Consider the following 18035-nt stretch of genomic DNA (forward strand, 5'->3'; position numbering starts at 1 on the left):
CCCATTACTGCACTGGGATCCACACTCACCACAGGGTGGACTAACCTGTCAGCCACACCAGCAGCAACCCAGCTTTCCCAGTTGGTTTCCCATCCACATACTGGCCAGGCCCAAATCGGCTTAACTTCAGGTGGATCACCTAGTCTGAACTGCAGGTACTATGGATGCTGACATTAACTCATGAACAATGACATAGGTAATCAATCAATTACATTTATTTAGGAGACTTTTCTTTCCAAAGCAGTGTACAGGTGAGGATCAGAGAGCAGGATTAGGCAGCTTCCCTGGAGCATTTGACCTTGCTCATGGGACCGATGGAAACATCACCCAGCCAGCCACAGGACTTGAACCAGCCACCTTCCGGTCACAGATCCATGAACCACCCACATATGTTTAGCTTATTGATCAAGGAGGGAAAATTGTTCCAGATGTTCCAGGTGAAGCTTTGAATGGCTGCTGCAGACACTGCCGTATAAGTTCCATGCAGTGGATAGGCAAGAACAGGCAGCCACCTTGGGCCGCCAGAAAACAGGGGTCCCTTGAAGATACATTTCCCAGAAGTTACATTTATGAATATAGGCTAATATGTTGCATCCCCTGTCCAGACTGTAATCGAGGTGTTATGCTATAATGCAAGAAGCTCATGTTAATAGATGGAGTTAGTCAGGGCCCCGTTTATGTTTTTGGCCGCAAACCTTTAAGTCCACCTCTATCGATTGCCCTTCGATAGCTGCCTTTAATTTGCAAGGCGAGCTGGCACTTTTGTCCAAAGCGACATACAAGTGGGTCTCAGAGAGCTTTTGGGGTTGGCTGTATTAAATGTCGACGATATTGCTGCTTGCGCCGGCCCCTCTCATAGGCTGGTGGTGCTCCCGTTTAAATCCGAGCTGTCATTTTCACCTGCCAGCTGTCTTTAACACTCCCTCTGGCTGTCAATTACCACCCACTTTCCCAGACCAACAAAAGCCGTGTTTGTTTATAATAATAGGAAGCTTCCCTCAGCTAACTAGTGTGAAACAACTGCAGTTATGCACATAAAAATTCCTGCAGTGGGTTGGAGCCTTAGACCTGGGTCAGGACCCCTGTGACCCTCCATCGGACAAATGGGTAAAGAAAATGAAAGGCTGTTATAAAAAAAACCGCCACTTGGGGGAGCACTAACACTACAGTTTCATATTCAGTATACTGTGGCTTTCCATAACAATATGTCTTAAAGGCCAGGGGCATTATAAATAACAATATTACATATTCCTAAACAATATTTTTTTTTATAAAATATGGAACCCCCAAGATTCTGTCCATGATACCCTGTTGGAGGATGGATTAAACTTCTTTTTTTGTCTGCATGTTTGCACATTTTTAACATGATGGCATTTCATTGTTTTTAAATAAAAAAATTTTAAAAGAAGGTGTCTGCAGAAAGAAAAGACAAAAAAAAAAATTCTGTGACCACTGTCCATTTATTTCTATGGGCAAAACTCTCCCAATCCCAATAATGACCTTAACCCCTACCCAGCCCTAACCTTAACCATAAGTAACCAAAAAAAATTTGATTACAGCCTCAGATTTTCATAAAATCGAATTTTCCCTTGTGGGGACTGAAAGAATATTCCCCGTAAAGTAAAAATAACAGGTTTTTAATCACATTGTGGGAACATTTGGTCCCCAAGATGTAATGTATACCTGGATCTCACACACGCACACACACACACACACACACACACACACACACACACACACAGTGATCTAGATTACATCACAAGCTAGGTGATTTATCATTACCCTCAAAATTTTCTAGAATGTTCTTATGTGTGTAACCTTAGATGTGAGAACAATGTTAAATAGAAAATATGCCCCCACAGTGTTCACCTAATTTACAACTCATGCAGACTTTTTTAAACAGTTGACCGTTCCTGCAATAAGGGTGAGAAGGAGAAAGAAAGAACCTTTGGTTTACCTCAGCACAAGAGGCATTTAACGATGTCCTGCAAAGACTCCTGGGATCTGAAGATAGCATGAAAGCAAGCAGAACAGCTCATACAAACAGGCTTGGTGGGGGCACTGCAACCTGCCATTAACAAAAACTTGGAAACAAGCTTTTATCACATTCAACTGAGTTTGATCCTTCAGAAATGCAGAACAGCATTGATCCTGCACTCACCTACACACTGGGCAATTCGGACCTTTGCCAAATAGGGGGAAGCTGCACGGTGAGTGTGACCACAAGAGAGATAAAAAGCCTGAGTTCTAAAGGTTAGCAGAAGAAAGAGTGACAAGAAGCGAGGGAGAGAGCAGGAGTGAGCAGCAACTCCACGTGAGGGTGACGTCAGCTGGGAGGGGAAGAGCAGAGCAGAACCTGCTGAGGTGCAGAAGTGCAGAGTAAGAGGGTCAGACAGAAGGAGATTAGTCTGCCTGAGAAGCTGCAGCTAGACTGCGCAGAGGGCAGCAGTCTCTAGGCACGGTGATGCAGGAACACTAACATGGCCTAGCGACTTAAAGAGACAGCAAGATTACACTACAGCGGTGTTTCCCAACCCGGTCCTCAGGGACCTGCAGACGGTCCACATTTTTGCTCCCTCCCAGCCCCTTACCAGGGAGGGAGCAAAAATGTGGACTGTCTGCGGGTTCCTGTCGACTGGACTGGGAAACACTGCAGTACAGTCTCATCAACAGACCACCCCGTAGGGAGTAAGGGGTCAACCCACGGAATATTGTGACAGAGATTGTAATCAAAATGCCACTGACATGGTGTTTAAAGACATAGCCTCAATAAAAACATTTTGCCATGGACACAGAGGAGTCCTGCCACAGACATGTTTGTCCGTGTAACGACAATTTGATGATGCTTGCTCTGACATAAATACTGAAATGAAAATATTTCACTCCTAGAATGTAATAATACAAAATAACACCTGGTTGAATATATATGCAGGTTAAATCCATAATGTATGGATGTATGCAATGTACTTCGAAATGCAATTTAATGACTGCACCGAGAAATACCGTTGTTTTTACCACTGTTTACAATGGGTCTTTTATGCAGCATGCTTCTCTCTCACAAAGTGTCTCCAAAACAGATGAGACCAGTCTTCCCAGTGCCTCACATGTTGCTGTCATGCAGGCGACTTTCTGTGCTCCTCAGGCAGCAGGTGAACGTCTCTCTCTGTGCAGCTGGTGGCCCGTCAGCGGTCTGCTTGTGGCCAAATCTACCTTCTTGCGTTCAAGACGTCAAGCCTTGTGGTTTTCTTAAATTTATGTAATAAGGAACAATGAGGGACGGCCTGCATGAGGTCTGCTGAGATGGATAAAATCCAGCCATAATGTGGAATTTTCCACAATGTATATATTACAATTGCTACAAGAAATGCTGATTGTTACGTGCATTTTAATTGATAGCAATCCTTAGTCTCTAACCCAGGGGTGGCCAATCTAATGTGCCAATCAGTCCTCTAATTAGTAATCTCACAAGGGAGTTCCAGTGAAAACCCACATACACTCTGGCCCTTTCTGGATAAGATTGCCCAGCCCTACTCTAGCAAAGTATAGTTGAAATGACTCAGATAATGACTGTGACACAATCCGTCTTTGTAATCCTTTGTAATCCATCAGATCCTTATCCATTCCTTTTGACCATTCACAAGAAGCAGCTAGCAGAGCAGACCATAGCATTGCTGGTCAGGGACACCACATTTCATTATACAGAAGAGCACTTCTGTAAAATATTAATAACACAAAACTTTTTGCTTCACTGACCACATGATGATTGCGCTTGTGGATTGTTTGTGTTAACTGACTTTAATTTGAATCCCGAATAATCATTTACAGCAAGAAACATCTAAAAGAAGTACTCCAGTGATTACAGTTCCTGCAGTATGTTATCCTGTCCAGATAAAGACTGTCTATTTAACTCTGGCTAAATACCATGTGACTCGCCTTGAATTTCTAAGCACAGCTCATCTGCACATGTGCTTCCTGCTTCAGAGCAATGCTGCTCCTTCAATCCCTCCTTTAAACACATACCTACAAGTTGTCACTAGGTGCATATTGGCTTCCCCGTACAGATAAGTCAGCACAAACACTACTTAACCAGAGCAGAAGTGATATAGATTTTAACGTCTGAGCCGTTTATTTCCTCCACCTAACCCCATTGAATTATGGGTATCGATTAGTCACGTATTACTAAGCCAGATACTATGGGTACTAACGTGACACAGATCTGAAATTAACAATGACGTTGACGTCATTCTGCTTAGTCTGTGATTCCGTCAGAAATGACGTAACACCTGGAAAGCATTCAAATGGCGATATCCATAGTAATTGTAAATAAGGGATGGTTTTAATTAAGAACACATGACTGTTTACACAAGTAGTCTGGAACTGGGCAGTTGGACCTGGGATGATACTAAACAGAACCCGACAAAGGACTGATCATATGAGTCAAAGCATGATTAATGATGGGCTAGTAAGGAAATCATGTGATGCGTTTAGAAAACATACCAATAGTAATTAAACAAGCATGTAATATTCTATATGAGCATGTTACGGTCAGATTTTCAGTATAACCTCTATGGTATTAAGCTAACTGAAAGGGTCTTTACACCATTTGTCTTGTAAACTGTTTGGAATTAACAGAGTTTGGAAAAGTACGTCATGTCACCCAGTCTGTTAAAAATAATAATTGTAATATTCAGCAGCGGGAATGTACAGCAGCAAACATACAATTCTCACTATTAACATTTCTAAATAGAAGCATTCCCAACCGAGAGCTCTTTGCTCACTATCACATATGCCACAAAGGAAGAATGGTTCTGGGTTTAACAGGAGTGCATTGTAATCTGCTTACTTCCTTCAATGACTTGCACACCACACACACCTCCCACAAAGTAAGAACTGAGCCCCATTCATGCAAGCAGAACATCTGTTACCAGACGTCCTGGTTGTGCCTTTTGAGTTGTGCCCCATGCAGACACAGAGAAAGCGGTAAATGCGGACAGCTGGTGCCAGGGACACCATTTAGGACAAGTATCACTAAGGGGGGAGAGGGGGCAGAGGACAAGGGAAAGGACAAGCTGTTGTACTTTTTGACAGTGAGGGCAAAAATGTCATTCTGACATAACCAGATCACTTTTCAATATCCACCGGTTCTGCTCGTCTAGTACAGGGTCACAGTGTAACATTGAGAATGATTTCCAAATGGTGCAGTGTCGACTAATCTATTAGGTTAATCTGTACAAACTTGTGGCTGTATTCCCCCTTGCATAATTTTACCTGGAAGTCCTGGGAACTGGTATTTTCACCTGCCAAACTGACACCAACCCAAATGGCATGTCCAAGTATGACTGATGTCCTGAATGTCTCAGTACTGGACCGTGGGAAGGGGGGGTTGGTTCACACCTCAACTCATTTTGCTTAACCATTATTACAGCTGTCCAGACAGCTGACAAAAGGCACACACCTGTTTCCCTGCTTCCTGGTGGGTGACAGGTTTGTTCACCACAGGTGAGCCAGAAGACAGACAATGAATTCAAGTGATCTGCATTAATTACCCATAAAAATCCCCAAAGGAGACAGAAAGTGAAGAGAGAAATGACATTCCGGAGGGTGACAACAGTAGGCCAGACAAAAGTTAAGTTTTCAGACAAAATTAAAAGATTTGAAAAGTCCCAGTCAACAAGAGTTTGGGCATTTTACAATAAGAAAAAAAAAAATCATTGTAGCCATTGGAGTGGTCTATCATGACTAGTTTCAGTAAAAAAACTGGTTCATGCATTTATACAGTGGTTCAAAGACAGAAAACGAAAACAAACTTTAATGTCTCTCTGTACATGACGTTTATTTACATGATATTTTGCATTAATGCTGGGGAAACAAGATTAGGCGTAATGCATAAATATAAAGTTTGTACAAATTTGCATAACTAAGTTCAAAATTAAAACTTGAATGATACATAATTTAAATGACTACCTCACTTGCCTTTAAATAAAAAATAAAAAAAAAAAAAAAACACACACACACAAAAAAAAAAAAAGACACTTGTAAAAATAATACAATGTGTTACCACACCGCTAGATTAGACTAAGTATAGAAATTCACAGGGGTCCAGAGGAGCAGACTCATCACATTAGCCCTGGACTGGAAAAAGGAGAGGAGAGGAGTGCATCTTCCACTTAAGTCAATAAGCTTCACCCTGGATTATGTTTAGAAGTGTATCAAAACACACAAATATTCAGCTCGAATGGGACACCCAGAGCAGCCAGTTTTATTCTGGGTCCACATTTCCATTTGTGATGAGGGCTCTTTCCACCCCTGTATGCACGAAAGGTACATGTTTGGATCTGCAGCCTAATTCATAAACCCATTGAGTACACATACACAGAATATATACGTACATATCAGCACAATCTCTAGACATTAGAAAATAAAAGAATTAAAACGCATTACAAAAGGTGAAAATATTGACCAAGCATTAGTGAAGTATATTGCCAATTTCTACAATTCAATTATTTTTCATTGCCTTAGATAAGCAATCCATGCAATACACTCATTAATACTACACTCCAAGACCCAAGGAGAGAGGGGGAGGGGAGGTAAAGAAAAAGAGCAGGCAAAGTGGGCGTGATTTCAGGCCTCAAACCACCATCACAACAGCTAACTGCAAGACAACGTACACAGCCGGCTTCAATTAGTGACGTTTTCACATAGCTAGGGTTTAAAAAAATGGGAGACTCAAACTACAAAAAGAAGACAATACAGAAAAGAACAGTTCAAGCTATACTCCTTTTAAAAATAGTCATTTTATATTCGGGTAAGGAATATTCTTAAAAGTATTCTAAATGATGATATCCAATTTGGGCACAAAGGATTTAGTCTATACTCCGTTTTGAAGAAAATGATACAGCCATAGCACAACATCAAGCACCTAGAGATAAACTGACAGCAAGGCCCTGTAAGAGACCACTCTGTTCCTTAGTACAGTTAACAATTCTCATGGAAAACTAAATTCGGTTTTACCAACACAACAGCTGGAAGCTATATGCTAGCCAGATATTGGCCGGGAAAGACTACATGAGAAGACTGACGCGGAAGTGTTTCTTTAAATGGGTGCCATTTTCAGGAAACCGCAGGCTAAATATCAGGCTAATCTTTTTAAACAAAGGCTATTAAGAGACTATAAAAGGTGCACATAACCCTCCATCTTTCACACGACGACTCTCCCCATGGCTCAATATTGCAACATAACTTTTCAGAGACAGGAGGGGTGGGGGGGGCTTACATTAAATGTTAACTGAACCAGACACATCTAAGCTTGTACAAAACATGTTTAGGGGATTGGAGGAAGGGGTGACAAGCCACTGTTAATCTCATTCGAAAGCATATCAAATGCCGCATATCATCCATGATCCGATACTGAGAGCTTGAAAACAATACTAAAGACCTGGATCTTCATCACAGAGTCACATGACCCACCTTGTTTTCCCCACAGTACCCCATAAATATACTTTAGGAAGGGGAGGGGGGCACTTCCTTTTCCATTGCATCACCCATTTTATAGGGAACTAATGAGACCCTCCCCTACATCCAGTTCCAGTCTGGTACCTCCAAATAAAACATGTTCAAGTTCAGACATATTCATTTTGGTTCCGTTTTGGCACAAACACCAATTTTTGCAAGAATTAACATTGGGAAAATTTTGGGAGGACATTTAACCATCATGCCCAAGTCTGTGCTTTAAATGCATTTTATATGAAAAGTGATCGATCATGCATCAGCATAGAATTTAAAATTGTGATTTAAAAAAAAAAAAAAAAAAAAAAAATAATAATCCACCCACACACACACACACACAAACGATGTCCTCTAGCCCATTGTGTCAGTGTTCAGGTCAAAGGTCACACACAGGAGTCTTTATATTCTCTGGATTTTGTCGGCCACTACAACAGGGTTCTCCTTCCTGATTTTGGCAGCCGCTTCCGCCTTGTAATCATATGGGCAGTTGTGTTTGTCCGAGTAACGGTGCAATCCACAGAACAGGTTTCCACACCGACAGTCAAAGCCTGCAACAAAACAGATGAGCCCATTAAACAACTTGATACTCTTACCCCTGATCACAGGAGAACGAATCACAACACACTCCCCATTCATCACCTTGCTGGAAATCCAATATAACCAGTAAGTTTTTTTTTTATGCCTCTCACCTGTTAAGCCAACCTTCTTTCTGCACATGAAACATCTGTTCTTCTTGGTTTTAGGAACTTCTGGGGCCTTGGCATCATCACTACCTGAAGAGCTCGAGTGGGAGGTAGAGGGAGTGGGCTGGGTGACAACTGGGGAAGGAACACAAACACATTTTCATCAGCTTCAAAATTTGAATTGCATTGATAGAGAGATAAACCTATCTACTGTAACTTCCAGACAATGTTGTGAAAACTAGTTATAGGCTTTAATGAAATAAATGAAACTTTACTGATCCCCAAGGGGAAATTCTCTTTTTGCCTACTCATCTTGTTCTTCATGACACAGGTGCCAGCGAACAAGCTTGGCACCAAAGGACAGCAACCTGTAGTAGTGCTCAAGGACCCACAGATGTGCATATTCTACTGAGGCTGGACTTGAACCAGCAACCTTCCAATCACAGGCACAGAGGCTTAGCCTATTGAGTCACCCCCACACAACGTTGCAAATTACACAGAAGGTGTGGATCATCCATGATTCCACACTGGGTGTGCTCTAAACAGAGCCGATTCAAGTGGAAGCTCAAATCTTTAAGGATATAAGTGCATGAAATCTTTATCATTTTTCAGTACAACAAGTTCCCTCAAAAGTCCAACTCACATCATGCATCACAAAATATTTCAAAAAGATTAGAAAAGACGACTTAAGCCATTAAGCTAATACCAGGAGATCTTGGGAGTCTCGTATGAGCGAATTATCTGATAGGGCTCTGCACAGCCACCTTGGCCTGGATACAACTCAGAACATGGAATCTGAGCCAGTAAACACCTCATCTCTAACAAGTGCTGCCCCACCCACGTCACACGGCATGCCCAAACAGTTCCATGTCTGATCATGGTGTTCCTTGATCATTCTGGGGGACTCTCGCGTGCTGGAGGTATGCAGGGTGTTGGCAGAGGGCAAGCGCTCAGACAGCTGTCCTAGTTACTCAACGGGGGAGCTGTTTGCTGTCAGTTATGCCCTCAATGCTTGACCTGTCTCAGTGCACAGGCTGGCAAATCACATGGTACGCTGTCCTGGAACATCTCGCCTTAAATCCAGCACTAGCTTAGTACAGTAGTCACACGCGTTCTTTGGCAGGATTTGTTGGTCTCCAAAGCTACCAAAAACTGTAAAAGAAAAAAAGGAAGCCCTTGTGTCATGTCAGACAACCCAGTATGAAACGGAGGACTCTGCAATCCCACATTTGGGAGCTGCGAGTTTAAAGAGAAAAGGCTCTGGCAAGAATTAAAGTCCATCTGGAGTTCATTTCTGTGTGCTCAGCAAGCATCCAAAAAAGGAGGAACCTAGGACATAAACCAGTCCATTTACACACCAACCTGAGACTAACTTCATAATGGGGAATGAGAGATGCAGTGCTTATCAAGAAATTCACTGGTGAAATGCATTCGAGCCACTCAATTCTCCCCTTCCCCCATGGACTGGGCCTCATCACTTGCAGCAGTTACAATTACAGTAAAGTACCCAAGACAACAGTCACACTCAACACATGGGTGTGAAGACCATCAACAACACAGAAGACGTGCTGCATCTGTTACCTGGCTCCACAGGGTCGGTCTTTGGCGATGTGACTTTGTCCTCACGAGAAATGCTCATTTCTGTCATTTGTTGCGTTACTGGCAGAGATGCTGCAGATGTACTTCTGAACAGGACAGGAGAACAAAAAAAAATAAATCAACTACGAGACTAAGTGCACCCAGTACATTTCATATATTACCACACATTTTAGTGACAAAGGCCTTAACTTGGCAACAGAAATATTGGGGTGGGGGGGGATTGCTTCTATTCCAGGGGTATGAAACCCTGATAATCAAGAACCATAATGCCAAAGGTTTTGGGAAATTAAATACCCAGGTGTTCCATCACTAAATATTGCTGTGCTGAATTACTGTAAAGAGGGAAAAAAAAAAAAAAAAAAAAAAAAAAACACAGCTCAAACACAGGAAAGGATCATATAATACAGCTCATGAGGGCTATAGCCATGCCTGCTTTTCCTGCTGACCTTGTTCTCAAAATGGCACTAAAAATAAAACTAGTCATTGGGGTCAACTTTATCGTTGCCCCTCAAGCTTTTGTATACCTGAATTAAATTCACAGTAACAGTCATACATCCTGACAATCCTTTCACATTTACCTCAACCCAAAAAAAAAAAACAAAACTATCCATCCATGCTAGAACCTGTTTATAAATGGGAGCAGCCTTAACAGAACAAGGGGTATACCAGTGATCACCCCTGTCTAATCGCAGGCTTTAACTTTCAATGCCAGATCTCTTTCTGATTTGCTTTGACACGCATGCTGACAGGCCACAGATAAAGATGTTTAGTTTGAAGATCTGCGCCCGGAAATCTGAATGTTTATCCAGGCGACCAGATCATTCCAGGTGAGCTGAAAATGCTGGCATCAACATCTGATGATCAATTGGGAGCCACACGGGCATCCCAGGGAGGAGGTTGTCAGTCCTGAGAACTTATGTGGGCAGTGGTGGCTTGATGGTTGGGGGAAGCGCACTTGTAATCGAAAGATTGCAGGTTCGAATCCCCGACCAGCAAGGCACCACTGAGGTACCCTGAGCAAGGTTCCGCCCCCAAGCACTGCTCCCCAGGCGCTGAATTAGCTGCCCCCTGCTATGTCACAATGTCACATATGGGGTAAATGCAGAGGACACATTTCATTGTTGCGCACTGTGGGCTGTGCTGTGTTAACAATGACCACTGATCACCTAATTCTAATTCTAGGACAACGCCCAAACTGCGCAGATGTGGCTGGGAGAGGATCATGAGATTCTTACCTAGATGTGTCTGCGACAGAGATGGATGAAACGTCTGAGTTACTTAGGGTAGATTCTAGTCTTTGGATGGCTGCAGCATCTGCCGTGGGGCTGCTGGTTGCACTACCTGATGTTAGCAGAAGGGGGATAAGATATGGTTGATACTTTAAAAGATTTTATCCCCACACTCTCCCCTCTTCAATACATCAATTTAGAAACTGCTTAAGATCATTTTCCGCTGACACAAATCCACTGCCACATTAAGTGACCAACAACAAATTCAAGTTTAACTAATAATGCTGAGGGGGGGGGGGGGTGAGGAGTTCAAACTTCTTTTGTCTTCCTTCTATGAGAAGAATGAACGCTTTCAGCCAATGAACTGACTGAACTCTGTTCTTGAGAGATATGCTTTATCTTAGTATGAATGCCCCAGTCTGCCAGAAAGTTAACTTGCCCCTCCTGTAAGGCACCAATGGGCACATTCGCAATTTCTGTCCCACTTTCCACAAATCATACATATTCCACATAGGGATTCCTGCCAAGGAAGAAAGCCAAGCTGAGGGAAGACGACGAATGAATGGACAAGCAGGGAGTAAGTTGCTGCTTACCTGTTGAGCCCATGGGGCTCATTCTTCCACTACTCTGCTGTCTGGTGAGATGCTCCTTGTAGCAGACGGAGCACATTCCGTTTGTCCTGGCATTACCATAAAAGCCGCAGCCAGTGGAACACAGCAGGGGCACTGGGCTCTGGTTTGTCTCCTGGGCCATTTCTGATGGACAGTCCTGAGAAAAAAAATCCGGTCAAGAACTAGCTAATGGAATTGAGTGCGGGACATACAACAACATTCATCCAGCACTGGAACCACACATTCACGAAAACCAGGAACTTCCTTCATTTAAATGTGACAGATTCCTCCCGTCTCAATATTGTGAGCGAAGCTAATTTTAGACCAATCAGGTTATATGGAGAGCTGAAAATATAAGGCAGTGATTTAATGGCAGCTAAAAAGTACAGACGGCAAAGCACGACACGTGCGATATAAAAATGTGACAACCTGTTAGTGTCATTATTTTGACTGTGGCCTTCACCCTTTAAACAGAATAATGAATTTATTAGAAGTGTATGGCAACATATATTACCTGAGATATAAGCAATTAAAAAAAAAACCTATTGCTGTCACCATCGGCCTATGGGAAAGGACCACTCATCAAAACCCGCCAAGAATTAGTTTAATGAAAAGATAACAGCACATCAGACATGCGCTGAGAGGCATACTTTTGGAAGTTTGATTCATTGATCTTGCACATGGCTTTACAAAGCCTTTAAAACACAGCCGTCGCCCTTATCCAAGTATCACCGCACATTATGTTCTACTGTGTATGAAACTTTGTATGAACATTCATCTGACACGAACCACCAGCCAGCTCACCAGGTTTCGTATCATTTTACAGGTGGAGCACCCACGTGTGAATGAATGTGTGCTCAGAAGACTGCCAAAAGAGCTGGTATTTCAGCAGTAACAGTTCCAGTTAGCGTGGGATGGCTACCAACCACAATGACCGGCATCAACCAAACACAACATTCATGTTTTTCAGCCATTGTCAAATACACACTACAGAACACAGAACGTTCAGCTTGACTAACCTGGTAGATAACATATTTTATGTTTAATATGAACATAGCCTGAGGGCCAGAAATGCATGCTTGCAGAACAAAACCTGCCAACGGCACGGCGCAGGTCGGCATACGAGTGAGGAAGTGACAATCGCAGATGGCACGCCCTAGCCTGGCATAATAGAAATTGGGTACTCTGTCTTACAAAGGGGGGGGGGGGGGGGGGGGGGGGAGGGAAAGCTTTAGGGGAAAAAGAACCAAGAACCAAGATTAAGTACATGCAGCTATCCAAAGCAACTTACAAGTTCAGCCAATGGTACTTAGGACAGAGTTCATCTTGACCCCAGACGTCAGTGTTGTGCCAGATTAAATGAACATGACACATTCCACGGGCATCATGCTCCAAATCCACCATAAAAACTCTGATGAAAACTCAAAAACACCACTGAATGACAGCGTGGCGATTGTCAAGCCTTTCAGGTACATTTCATGGGTGCATCTGAACATTAATTAGCCAACAGGCTTTAAAATTCTCACATCGCCTGGTCAAAAAAGTAAGTGCGTGTGAAAATTTCCAGTATAAACCTCAATGATCCCCCTGTCCCCTCAAAAGAGGACTATATCATGTTCATATGTAACAGGGGGAAAAGCAGCTTTCAGATCGCCCGATCAACAAAACCAGACAAGAGACTGTTTGGCTGACAATATTGCATCACACCCCCTCCAACAAGCCCATACACCGTGCGTCATGGTTTTTCCCTAGAAAGCCCGGGTATCACGTTCCATCACATGTATAACCTGCTGATCGCAGTACTTCACAGCGGCACAGCCACAAAGACACACAAGGCCGCCATGTGACACACTGGTCCGGGGGGCGCTGGTTCAAAATAAAATCCTTCAACAGAGGGCCCGTGCTATTTATATCACAGTATAGCTGTCCTACACAGGACGGCGTACGCACGGCAGCCATCCGCCCCCGACACGCACACAAAATGAATAGACGGAAAACTATATTTGGCTATAGCGCCAATACAAATAAGACACAAGCGCTGGCATCAGAGACCCCGCGACATGCTGCATTTCGTGGTCCGAATAGGATGTGTTGGTGAAATAATGCGAATACATTTGTGGTTAATGAAATTGAAAATAGGAAAAACAGCGGATGTCGAGGTTATACGGAACTATTACGGTGAAATTTGTTTTTCAAAAACAAAAACCGAATACCATCCATCCATCCATCCATGTTCGTAACAGGCTACCTCACAGAAACGATCACCGACTATTAAAAAAAATCTGAATTGTGTTTGTGTAAATGATAGGCGTAAAACCAGTTATGGAGTCGTATTGAAAATGTCAACACATCGAACGAATTGGTTACATTTTAACTCGCCGCGTCTCTCAAACAGCACCGAAGTGTAAATATGTATCTATTTACCTTGTTCGTGAAACGCAGACACCGGCAGGGGGGATTAATAACAGCAACCCAAAGCACCCGTCACATACAGAAAGACGCTAAACCGTATAGCATCCACCAAGTTTCTCTAATTCAATAGACTCAGAAATGCCAAAAGAACAAGTACGTGAGCCTATATATGACGGGAAAATAAGCACATCTACACAAATTAATGAATAAACAGATATATCTAAAGGCCGCAAACCTTTCCCATTGAAAAATACTGAGTCATGCCATGGTTAGACAACACAGACGGTGCAACTCTCGATCTTGAGCTTCATTATTAAAAAGAAACCAGAAAATTAAAGGGAAACAAAACGACTGAAGCATGAATTATTAACATAGGGACTGGTAATACTGTAGGAGGCATGTGGCAAACACCCATAAATCGGGCTGGATCCTCGGCTTAGGCGCGCCGCGCTTTGTCTTTCTTTGTTTCGCCCTCTTCCTGTTTTGACGCTCGGCGGCAGCTAGCTACGAGTCGCTAACGACTGACTTCGATTACGGCCACAAAACAGTTACCACTCTCGATCCAATGAATGTTAACAGACTCAATAGGTTTAAATTCACTTTATTACGGCGGTGCCAGGGTACCCCCGACCTTAAAGACGGCATCGTGTCGGGCCAACAACACATATTTACAGGCTATGTAGCTAGCAGGACGGAGACACCTTAGCAGCTACCTGTTCCCCCCCCAAAGAAAAACATCCAAGCAGTCACCCTTCGGTGGAAGGATGTGATATCTGACAAATATGGGCTCACGTCTGACACAAATCACCAGCCAGCAGAAAAGACAATGAACCAAACGGCCGCGCTAACGACATCACCCTCCTGGCTACCCAGTGCTGTCTGTGCTCGGCCACTTTTTCCTGTTAGCTTTTCTGCCCTTACCTTCTCCTGTGTTCTCGGCCTTTGGAAAGAAAACGACCGAAACCACCAAAAGCCACGATTTCATTTCCGAAAAACACACACAAGAGATAGAATCCTCACTTTAAAGTTGGACCCAGATACATATCACGCTGTCTGGCTCCATTCTTATGGCGAACCTTTCTTCTCTTCTCCCAACTTAAAAGCAAAGAATAAATTTAAAAAAAATAGTCGCCAACACTTACAGTTCAATATATAACGGACAGATATGAACGTGTAGTCGGGTTTTCTTCAAATGTTGAACGGCTCCCGTCCCCAAGACGCTCCTTTCTCCTCCGTGTCTCTAACAAAAAAAAAACCCTCAGCCGAAGCCCTTCCTCTTCTCTGACTGTCCTATGTTTGTTTCCTTCTTTAGTAAGAGGAGTGGCGGCTGGCGTCACGGGGGAAACACACCTCTCGATTGGTTGTCGTGAAAAAATCAGTCGTCACGGAAGAATCACACGTCGCGATTGGCTGTCACCGAAACTCCAACACTCGGCCTACAACTGCTCTAATTCAGATGGGCGGGGACTAATGCCAGGGATAGCCGTCGTCACTCACTACTGCCCAAGGACGTTGCACAATGCTTAAAATAACATCAGCAAGTAAATAACATTTGAGAATCTGCTTACCTTCGTTGCAAAACTTCATTCATTCTCTTTCGGGAAATGTGACCATATTTAGGCAGTTTAAAAAGCGCCGATGTGAGCGTAATGTTGCTTAAGGAGAACTAAAACATTTTTTTGCATATAATTTGTTAGTGTGTTGGTATTGGTGATGGCTGGTTTGTGAGTATACTATTTACGCAGGCTTTAATATATTTATTTATCACTTAGGTAATGTTGAAATTATGCCGCCCTTTTAATTAGACCACAAAATTGGGTTTGTCATTGGTTCAAAACTTCATTCCAAATGCAGACTGTCACATTTCATCACATTTTATCTGAACGAAAAGGGAATTAAGTATCCAGTTAAAAACAAATGGTATATAATTCACAAAAATTGTAGGGTGTTTATGAAAAATTAAGACAGAATGTTGCTATCTAGACTCACAGGAGGTAAATCTAAAAATTAGCTTAAAAAAATTGTAGGCCTGTCCCTTTAAACAGAGTCAAAACACAGTGTTACAGCTCTGAAATTGAAAAAGAATACTAATCCTAAGCGGCAAGCATCTCACAGCATGGTATTTACGGTGGTGATGTGGCTCTCTCATCCTGTTTTTTCCCTCTTGTCTTTGCTCTGGGTCTCAAGACAGATGGTATTATTCAGCAGTTACTGAAGTCAGTCTTCCATTTCATAACAAAGAATCAGATAGCCAATGTTCACACAGTTTTTTTTCTCTGTGCATTGGACATATTTGGGTCTCTGAGAAAGTTCTGTAAAACTTAAGAATACCCCTCAGGCATGGGCTTATCAGCAGATAAGCTTCTCTTCACTGTTCCTCACCACCAAATGCCCACAGGGGTAACATGAATGTCCAGATGTGCTGAGAGTGGCAGCCGTTGTTTTGCAAAGTGCTCCACTGTCTACACATGATTTCACGCACAGGTGAGTCTGTACACTCCTCCCCGGAAACGATAACTTGTGTAATTTCCCCCGAGCAGCAACACGGAACAGTAAGACGCAACTATGAATTAAATGAACCGAAGTGCAGTCTCCACCTATAAGAATCACTGCGTCACATAGGTATGGGAGGAATGATTGGGACATTATTTGGGATTGGGAGTGGAGACGGGTTTAAAAAGCAGTGGGGAGGAACACGAAAGGCAGGAGTTTCGATGTCATGACACGTAAAACACACATAATAGAACGTCAGGTTCCAGAAACACTACATCTGGGCTAGGTACATTTGTTAAAAATGAGAGAAATCAAAGCTCGCACTTAGGATTGTGAGTGTGGAAATTGCCCACACCACACCTTCCTACCCATTCTTACCTCTATCTTTGACAGAAAAATCAAGATATTCTGGTACATGTAACCTTATGCCTCAGCTTGATTAAATTATAAGAAATAACTATTTTCAGCCCACATCTAAACCAGAGTATGTGTGTGTGTATGTGTGTCTACGTGGGGGGGGGGGGGCAGGTGTATAGAGTATTTTTTAGGAATTTACCTGTCTTAGTGATATTAGAAATATGTGAAGAGGAGAGGTTCCCCAAAGGGCTATTTCTGATGCCGGTTTTGTGTTTTTGAGCATGATGCATGGCTGTTTTCAGACATGGCCTAAAATGTCGTTGATATTATTGGAGGTGTTAGAGTTTCAGGTTCTTGAGAGGTAGCGTAGCTCATTTCTGTCAGAGGCTCCGCAGCAATTCTGTGACTGAGGCCTGAATGCTGTCTTGACGTAATGGACAGGCACGACCAAAAACAGCAGGTCAGGCAAGTTCCGGCACGTCACCTGTTTCGTAATTTTCTGTTCATATGTCTTTCCCATATTTTGAATAGCATTCTTTCAAGAAAATACAAATCCAGCATTTCAAACTCAAAATCAGAGCATTATTTATGAAGCTGATAAAATGTTACAATTATAAATTGATTGGGCCTATCATTTCTGTTCTGAGTCTTACTTGTGCTATGTGAAATTATTGTAGCTAATGTGTTTTGTGGTGTATTAACAAGTATTTGTCACATGTAGCAAGATCCCGGAGGCAGAGGAAGCTGTTCTGTCACCATAGAGGTGTGTTTATTCACACTGGGACCAGGAGAAGCAGGTGCAGTCTTTTGAGTCCAGGTTACTCTCACCAGTGTCCATTGGGAGGGGGGGAGTGCAATATAGCATCTTCAGCCAGGGCCAGGAGGAGTGAGCCAAGCAGGAAGGAAATGGTCTGAATCTGGTTTTGACCAGATCCACATAGTTGGTCTTTCTCCTTCATTACCTCTGTAAGGTTCCGGGGTGGGCCTGCTGAGTTGTCTTCAGCTGGCCATGTTAATTGACTGCCAGTTGGGTGTTATTGGGGCGCAGCCGCTGCCCTGCCTTGCTGAGCCATCTTTGCTCTATGCGCCGCTGCACCGGCGAGGCCATGAATATCCTGAGGCTCTGTCGTCACAATTTACTTAGT

At 43.0% G+C, this 18035-nt stretch overlaps 1 protein-coding gene across 2 annotated transcripts; it reads right to left on the reverse strand.

Moving 5' to 3' along the window:
* Nucleotides 1–5807: 5807 nt before the first annotated feature.
* zfand5a (zinc finger, AN1-type domain 5a) lies at nucleotides 5808–15338 on the reverse strand. 2 transcript variants are annotated; one of them, XM_023803297.2, is made up of 6 exons: nucleotides 15183–15338; nucleotides 11611–11785; nucleotides 11024–11129; nucleotides 9771–9874; nucleotides 8196–8324; nucleotides 5808–8054 (listed from the first exon to the last, which is right to left on the reverse strand). In XM_023803297.2, exons 2-6 carry the CDS (start codon nucleotides 11768–11770, stop codon nucleotides 7906–7908), a joined length of 648 nt encoding a protein of 215 aa, XP_023659065.1. In that variant the 5' UTR covers nucleotides 11771–11785; nucleotides 15183–15338; the 3' UTR covers nucleotides 5808–7905. The 2 variants fall into 2 exon arrangements, with proteins under 2 accessions (XP_023659065.1, XP_072561445.1); XM_072705344.1 differs by having other exon boundaries at nucleotides 15061–15190.
* Between the last annotated feature and the right edge of the window lie 2697 nt (nucleotides 15339–18035).

The sequence above is a fragment of the Paramormyrops kingsleyae genome, chromosome 2 (assembly GCF_048594095.1).
Source record: "Paramormyrops kingsleyae isolate MSU_618 chromosome 2, PKINGS_0.4, whole genome shotgun sequence".
Classification (NCBI taxonomy): domain Eukaryota; kingdom Metazoa; phylum Chordata; class Actinopteri; order Osteoglossiformes; family Mormyridae; genus Paramormyrops; species Paramormyrops kingsleyae.

Bases quoted from the DNA above. Each gene is read 5' to 3' on its own strand.
- zfand5a (XM_023803297.2), bottom strand. From the start codon at position 11,770: ATGGCCCAGGAGACAAACCAGAGCCCAGTGCCCCTGCTGTGTTCCACT. The intron at 11,130-11,610 runs GTAAGCAGCAAC...TGCTAACATCAG, and splicing joins GAGCCCCATGGGCTCAACAG to GTAGTGCAACCAGCAGCCCC. The intron at 8,055-8,195 runs GTGAGAGGCATA...GTTTTGTTGCAG, and splicing joins AAAGAAGGTTGGCTTAACAG to GCTTTGACTGTCGGTGTGGA.